Raw genomic sequence first — 7398 nt, 5'->3', positions numbered from 1 at the left:
GGAACTAACGAGGAAGATGAAGGCAGTCGGGCAAGAGAAGGGAGGAGGGAGAGAAAGAGACAAGGAGCAGGCACGCGAACAAGAAGGGAGGAGGGAGAGAAAGAGAGAAGGAGCAGGCACGCGAACAAGATCACTGTCGTCATGTTTTTTTGGTGAATGCAAAGGGAAAAACGGGTCAACACACCTAGACCATCCTGCCTCGGAAAAAAAAAGAATAAAGACACAAAGCAATCCCGCTCCTCTCTAACCCCAAGAGCTCTTCGTCTCCTGGCTCTTCTAAGTTGTTTTCGACTCGCCATTCTCCTCCTCACATCCATAGCCGAAAGGATCGTAAACCTTCTGCAGGTCTTGTGCGTTGAGCTCTTCCCCTCCCTCCTCTTCCTCCTCCCTCAGCGGCGGCGGCTTCACAGACGCCCTTGCCGGGTACTCCACCCATGCCGTATCCTCGCTCGCGTCTCCTCCCCACTCGTGGATGAGCTCGACGGGGTCGTGGCTCAAGTCCTGCCCGTCGATGCCGTCGATGCCGTCAGCCATCGGGTCTGAGAGCGGGTACGTGGAGGACGCCAGCACGGCCTCGCGCTCCTCCTGCGCCTGCCTCAGGATCTGCTGGGCTTCGGAGGTGCGAGACGAGGAGAAGAGGCCAGTGAAGATCCTTGAGAGCTCCTCGTACCCCACCTGCCGCAGCCTCGCCTCGTTCGCGATCGCGATGTCCTCCGTCACCCGCCCCTGCTGCTCGCAGATCTCCTCTGCGTTCCTGACATCCGTTCCTCTCAGAATCAGCACCGTGGGAAACGGCGAGCGCAGCGCGAAGTCAGCAGGATCCGAGGGCGAGTCACTGAAAGTCGAGTTGGGGTGAAACGTGAGCAACCTGGAGCAAGAATGAGGCGAAAGGAGGATGAGCAGGAGAGAGATCAAGGAAGAGGAGGAGGGAAGGGCCTGAGCAAGCATTCACTCACAGAGTCTCGGTCTCTATGTCTTGGCCATGTGCCTGCGATCGTGTCAGCCGCTTGCTACAACCTCCTCCTGCTCCCCTACCGCATTGAACTGTTGTGCCATCTCGCGCGCATCTGTAGCCAGTGACATGAAGCCCTCGAAGCCTTGGCACATCTCCGGCGTCCGTCTGCTGGCATCGCTGCTCTCCCCCGAGCACAGAGGAGACGTCTTGCCGTTGTGTTCGAAGAGGTTTGGAGGATAAACGATCAGAGTGCAGGCTGGACTTGACTTGTCCAGCCCGACGATCCAGCGAAGCTCGAGGTCGAACTTGTCCAGCGCCATGTCGCGGTCGAGCGCAGACGAGACGGATACCCGCAGACCCTTCACGGCCTCGGCAGCAAAAGGACAGAGCTTTAGACCGATCACGAACTGCTCCACCCATAGCAGCGTCGCAGCCTTCACTTGCTTCTCCGTCCACTCCCCCCACAACTCGGAGACGACATGATCCCCCATGAGACTCTCCTCCACTACCTGCTGCTCGATCCCGACCTTGTCCTCTCCTCCAACCACCCCCTCCTTCAATTGCTCCTTAGAAATCTTGTCCGACGGGTCCGGCAGAGCTTGCAGAGTCATTCTGCCTCCTAGAGCCTTCCAAGAGCACATGTCTTGTTCCTGCTCGGAAGAGCATGAGAACCGGGAGGAAGCGAAGCCTCCGAGAATCTTGTTGAGTCTGAACCCACAACCAGAGCGAGCTCCCCTCGTCCCAGACCCACTTCTGAGCGTCCCCATGCTCGAGAGCGCAACAACCTGGAAGGACATGACAGTTGTGGGTGCAGAAAAAGTCAAGACAACAAGAATAGCCGTGGCAAGGCGAGGAAGCATGGAAGCGATCGACTTGGACCGCATAGTCTCTCAAACAAAGCGGTCGATTCTCCGCGAAAGCGCTTGAGATGTCAGGGACCCGCTCAACCAAGAGAGAAGGATATTGAAGGGAAGGAGGATATCACGCAGCTGTGAGGCTTTCGCTTGTCATGAACACGAGGGAGGCAGCAGATGGTTGCATGTATGTCCATCAATACCACTCCTACTTGTTTGTGACCCTGCAACATTGTAAGCCATTCACAAAGATCAATTTGCAAACCATGCAACAAGGAAGATGATCTTTCAGGCTCTGTTCCTTTCTTGAATAAATGTTTCTGCTTCAGTTGACTTCTCATTGAAATCGATTTCGTCCCTTTGCTAATAATCACACCTAGTCCTCCAATTCTGTCTCAGTTTCTCACTGTATAGGTTCAGCTTCTTTTCAAGCTCTTGTTCTCCTCTATCAGCTTCTTTTCAAGCTCTTGTTCTCTTCTTTCAGCTTCTTTTCAAGCTCTTGTTCTCTTCTTTCAGATTCTTTTCAAGCTCTTGTTCTCTTCTTTCGTTTCCTGCTGACCCAACACCTCCTCCTGCTCCTTCTCACTCCAACTAGGCCTGCACCTCCCCATCCTCTCCCTCCCTTTCCTCTCATAGCATCGCTCTATGACCCCACCCCCAGGTATCCACCCCCTTCAAGCCTGGCATGCCTCCCCTCGAAGTACCGGTACAGCTAAATCTATCACCCACCCGTCTGTGCGAATTCTGACGCGTAACCACCCCGTGTAGCTACCGAGGCCTCGGCACTCATATATGGTGGGGTGGTGTAATTGAGTACGGTGGGGTGGATGTCAAGAGCTAGAGGGCTCTAGCTAGGGATGTAACTGTAGGGGTCCTTCTACAAGAGATATGGGGGGTAGAGGGGTGGGGTTAGACTTTTGGTAACTAAAACTTTTTCATGACAGCGAGGGGGCCGAGTTTGAGCCTTTTGAGTAAATTTTCGCATAGGGGCCGGGAGACGCCAGCCCGGGGCCGTGACGGCCGGTGGAGTCCGATCGCCGGCAGTCACTGACGGTGACAGTGGCTGAGTCCGGCCGAGGGCCGTCCGGCGGCACTGACTCGGAACATCATCGGAGAGTGTCAGTCACTGAGTGTTGCCGACTATCTGTGCCAGCCTAAGTTGAAGGTCTCAGCGGCCCTAGCCTAGTAGCGAGTCCAGCTAGAGCTCGCTCCTCGTGACAGGCTCGATCGCTCTGATGACACGTGAGGAGTTACAAGAGGAGGAGAGAGAGAACCCAGAGAGCGGGCAGGGAAAGGGAAGAGGGGAGGGGGAAGGGAAGAGGGGAGGGGGAAGGTGGAGGGGCAGGGGCAGGGGTAGATTAGGACAGAGGAAGAAGAGAGTCACCCGCGTGTGCTGCCTCTGGCATCGCCCCCTCCAGTGCGTTGATGACGCGCAAGTCCCTAGGAGGAGAGTGAGGACGAGGAAGCTCGTGACCGACTGACCTCTGAAGGAGCAGCAGGTCTTCGCGTCTCCTCAGGGAGCTGCAAGGGTGTGAGGACAGGGAGCGAGACGGAGAATTGGTGGAGGGGTGGGGGTGGGAGTGAAGTGCGAAGAGGAAGGAGACTAGGGAAGAGAGTGAGGGGGGACGGGAAGTGGAACAGGAGGGAGATTTAGGGGGTGGAACGGGAAGAAAATGGCAGGGACCTTGAGGGGATATGTTGGAGAGTATCTTGTATCCTCGTCTTGAAGTGAGCAGCCCACGACGTCTGACCGCACTTGGACAGCATCCTGTCCTCCTCGTCGATCTTCCGATGCTGGTACGACTCGATGTCCTCCACCTGATCCTCCTACCTCAGCGCCCCCATCCTCTCCCTTCCCCCCTCCTCTCCCCCCGGCTTCCTCCTCTCCCTGCCCCGCCTCTCTTCCTCTTCCCTTCTCCCCTCCCCTCTCGTTGCCTCGATCACGACGTTGCGAGCTGAGGCTTGAAAGATTGCTTCCACAGCAATCGCAGCCACTTTAGAGCGCGAGGCCCAGGCCTGAAAGAAATCAGTTCCTCCTCCTGTCCGTAAGCTCCCTCCCCTCTTGTCCTCAGGCTCCCCTCCCCTCTTGTCCAGCTGGGCTCCTCTGTTGTCCTCAGGCTCCCCTCCCCTCTTGTCCTCAGGCTCCCCTCCCCTCCCCTCCTCAAATGATCCTCCTTCTCTTCTCCTCGCACCTCCCATGGCAGGTTGTCGCCCTGTCTCGTGCAGACCTCACTGGCTTCAACGCTGTAGGCTTTCTCGTGCGAGCTGCTCAAACCGTCATTCCTCATCCTGTCGACGCGGCAGCACCTTGTTCCCATCCTCGCCGCCCGGATCACGGTGTAGGTGAGAGAGCCGTTGGAGCTCTGAGGAGACGGTCAAGCGAGAGCGGGAGGCGACGGCTGCTCCTAACCTTGACGATGTCTGCCATGAGCCTCTCGCCCTCGTACTGAAGGGACGGGGAACCATCAGGAAGGGATCATCAGCAGGACGTAAGGGCTGTTTCTTCACCTTGCTCCTGAGCTTGTTGAGCGAGCTCGAATTGAAGGACATCTTTGACAGCCTGCCACGTGCCTGAAACCTCCTCCTCCTCCCCCTCCTTCACCACCACTACCACCACCACCTCCCCCTCCTTCACCACCACCACCACCACCTCCTCCTCCTCCTCCTTCACCACCACCACCACCTCTGTCTTCCTCTTCTTGTCTGTCCTCTTTTCCTCGACCTTCTCTTAAACCACTCCCCTCTCTCCCCTCTCTCCCTCTCTTCTTCATCTTTCGCTACCTCTGCATCGAAGTCTGCAAGGGGCGAGAAACTCCTGCCTCGCTGATGACGATGAGACGTTCGACGCCGAATTGAACTGCAGGAGACGAGTTATTCTTCTCCTTCCCTCCCTTCTCCCTGCTCTCCCTTCCTGCTTTCAGGTCCCAAGTCCCTCCCTCCTCTTACTGTCTGACTGCTCCTTGCTGCTTTCTTCAACCTCTCTCCTCTCTCCTCCTCTCTCCTCGCTCCTCCTCTCTCCTCGCTCCTCTCGCTCACCCGCAACTGTCGCAACCTTGGCGAGACCGTCTCGATCCACGTGCTTGGCGCCGTTGAGCTTGCCGTTGACACAGACCTCACTGTCTGGCGTGGAGGTGGCGGCGAAGATGACAGCCTAAGCTGACACGTGAGAAAGACAAGAAAAGGAAGCAGGGGGGTGAGAAGAAGGGGAAGGAGGGGCGTTGAAGGCGAGGGAGAGGAGAGCGGACAGGAGAAAGGAGAGGTGGGGTGGCGGATAGCGGAGGGTAGCAGTCACCTTGGCGTTGTTGAAGGAGAAGCTGAGAGAGTGAGGGATCGTGACATCTCCTCCATCCCACTCGAGGCTCATCCCGCGCACTCTATTGCCGCCGTGAGGAGAGAAGGAGGAGAGAAGGAGGAAGGAAGGCAGGTAGGAAGGAGGGAAGGAGGGAAGGAGGGATGGAGGGTACGAAGATAGGAAGGATGTGAAGAGGAAAAGTGCAAGAAGATGAGCGGCAAGGAAGGGAGAAAGTTGAGAGGAGGAGGATAGAGGAGAAGGAGAAGGAGAAGAGAAGAAGTGATTGAGAAAGAAGGAGGGAAGAAGGGGAATAGGGGAGTATGCAAGAGTCAGTCCTCACTTGGACTTGACCATTAGCTCTGCAAACCATCTTGGCACAGAAATAATTCCTGTATGACTATCATCGCAGGTCCTCCTCCGCCTTCTCCTCTCACCACATCGCACGGGCCGCGCGATCGCTAGCACATTCTCCCCCAGGGACACAAGCTTCTCGATAATTCCTCGCGCGAGTCGTCCTCGAGCACCCACCACAACTTCTCCTCGTCACCCTCGCGTCCCCTCGCGCCTCAACTCGCGTACCGACGTGACACTCCGAGCATCGCAGCTGCTCCTTGTACTTGCGCTCGACGGGTTTCGCGAAGTCTCCATGCATGCGTTTCACTTCCTGCTCGTTGAACAAGCGCTGCGAGGGACGTCAGGCTTCTCCTCCTCCCTCGCTCCTCACCTGAGCTTCTGCCCGCCCTCTCCCGGCCCTCTCGTTCAGCTGACCCTCCTCCGCCTCTCGCTCCAACCTGACCAAGTCAGCGCCAGCTTGTGATCTCGTCGCTCACCGTAGCGCCTCTTGTCTAGCCTCCTCCTCCTCCACAGCTCGTTGTGCCGCCTCGAAAGCCAATCGCTCCGCATCAAGCTGCATGTCATGTTAGCAGGAGGACGCGACAGCGTCAGGTACCTCGTCCATGGTCTCGTTGGCGATGAACTGGATGGGAGCTGGGGAGCTCCGAGGGCCGCTAGGACTCTCATCCTCCTGACTTGACTTCGAATCAGACATGGAGCTGCTAGACACAAACTGGTTCTTAGCCTTCTCGGCCGTCTCCTGTTCTCTTCGCTTCCTCTCTTTGAATTTCGCCACAGCACTTAAGAGTTGGTCCTCATCCTCCTCTTCCTGAGCTTCACGGGCTGCTTCTTGCTGCTCCTTTTCGCTGGTCTTATCACTCGTGCTGTCTTGGTTGTCTTGCTCCTTGAGACTATCTTGATCCCGGGATTCGCTACCTTTGGTTCCCAACCCTTGGTTCTCGCGCGAGCCCATGGGCAAGCTTGTGTCTGACGCCATGCGTGAGTCTTGTCCTTGTGTTGCTGCCACATGTTCTTTCTTCTCGATCGTTTCATCTCCTCTCGCTCCTTCCGCCATCATCATCAGCATCGCCACCGCCGCCACCATCGCCACCCGTCTCAGCATGTTGCGCTCCATGTGCTCCTACCACTACCCCGTTCCTCGTGCAACCCACCCCCCCCATCACCATCTACTGCTGTCAAACCCCTATAAAAAACTAGGAAGTACCCCTGGTCATCAGCACACCCCACCTACCTAATCTCGCATCCGTCATGGCATGAAAAAGACCTTCGCAGAGCTGACTAGTGTTGTAGTAATCGCATGAGAAGGACAGCAGAACGAGAAGACAGAAGAAGCAGGAGCAGGAGCAGGAGCAGGAGCAGGAGCAGGAGCAGGAGCAGGAGCAGGAGCAGGAGCAGGAGCAGGAGCAGGGGAGCAGGGGAGCAGGAGCAGGAGCAGGGGAGCAGGAGCAGGAGCAGGAGCAGGAGGGCAGGGCAGGGCAGGGCAGGATAAGACAAGACAAGACAATTCCAAATGCAGGAAGAGGTGCAATCTAATAAACAAGACGAAAAGGGCTGCAGGGAGACAGGACTATGGCAGGGAGACAGGAGCATGGTACTTAACTGATCAGGAGGTTGGAAGGGAAAGTGAATTCGGGTGTGAGATTCTGGGGATCAGAGAAATGAGAGGGAGAAGCGTATGTTACAGGTCGAGCATGGTGTGCAAAAGCGGCGGAGGGTAGCGAGGCATAGACTGCGGGGTGAAGAGGCATAGGCTGCGATATATGTGTATTGAAGGAAGGTCGTATAGGGAAGAGGAGCAGAGAAGAGGAGCAGGGAAGAGGAGCAGAGAAGAGGAGCAGAGAAGAGGAGCAGAGAAGGGGAGCAGAAAAGGGGAGCAGAGAAGGGGAGCAGAGAAGAGAGCAGAGAAGGGAGCAGAGAAGCGGAGCAGAGAAGAGGAGCAGAGA

The 7398-nt window shown here is 56.7% G+C and overlaps 2 protein-coding genes across 2 annotated transcripts; both read right to left on the bottom strand.

Annotated features, from left to right (window-relative positions):
* Positions 1-276: 276 nt before the first annotated feature.
* GUITHDRAFT_108309 (hypothetical protein) lies at positions 277-1839 on the bottom strand (the record flags this gene model as incomplete). The annotated part of the gene is made up of 3 exons (XM_005832782.1): positions 277-868; positions 957-988; positions 1036-1839. The coding sequence occupies 3 exons, from the start codon at positions 1837-1839 to the stop codon at positions 277-279; spliced, it is 1428 nt and encodes a 475-aa protein (XP_005832839.1).
* A 1328-nt stretch (positions 1840-3167) lies between these two features.
* GUITHDRAFT_138696 (hypothetical protein) lies at positions 3168-6569 on the bottom strand (the record flags this gene model as incomplete). Its single annotated transcript, XM_005832781.1, has 14 exons — positions 3168-3330; positions 3494-3627; positions 4002-4074; positions 4117-4172; positions 4220-4255; positions 4318-4369; positions 4591-4666; positions 4846-4960; positions 5102-5183; positions 5442-5490; positions 5681-5783; positions 5826-5892; positions 5932-6008; positions 6051-6569. 14 exons carry the CDS (start codon positions 6567-6569, stop codon positions 3168-3170), a joined length of 1602 nt encoding a protein of 533 aa, XP_005832838.1.
* Between the last annotated feature and the right edge of the window lie 829 nt (positions 6570-7398).

Source organism: Guillardia theta (assembly GCF_000315625.1).
Source record: "Guillardia theta CCMP2712 unplaced genomic scaffold GUITHscaffold_33, whole genome shotgun sequence".
NCBI lineage: Eukaryota > Cryptophyceae > Pyrenomonadales > Geminigeraceae > Guillardia > Guillardia theta.
The sequence above is the reverse complement of the archived record's forward strand: the minus strand, read 5'-3'. Positions and strand labels throughout refer to the sequence as shown.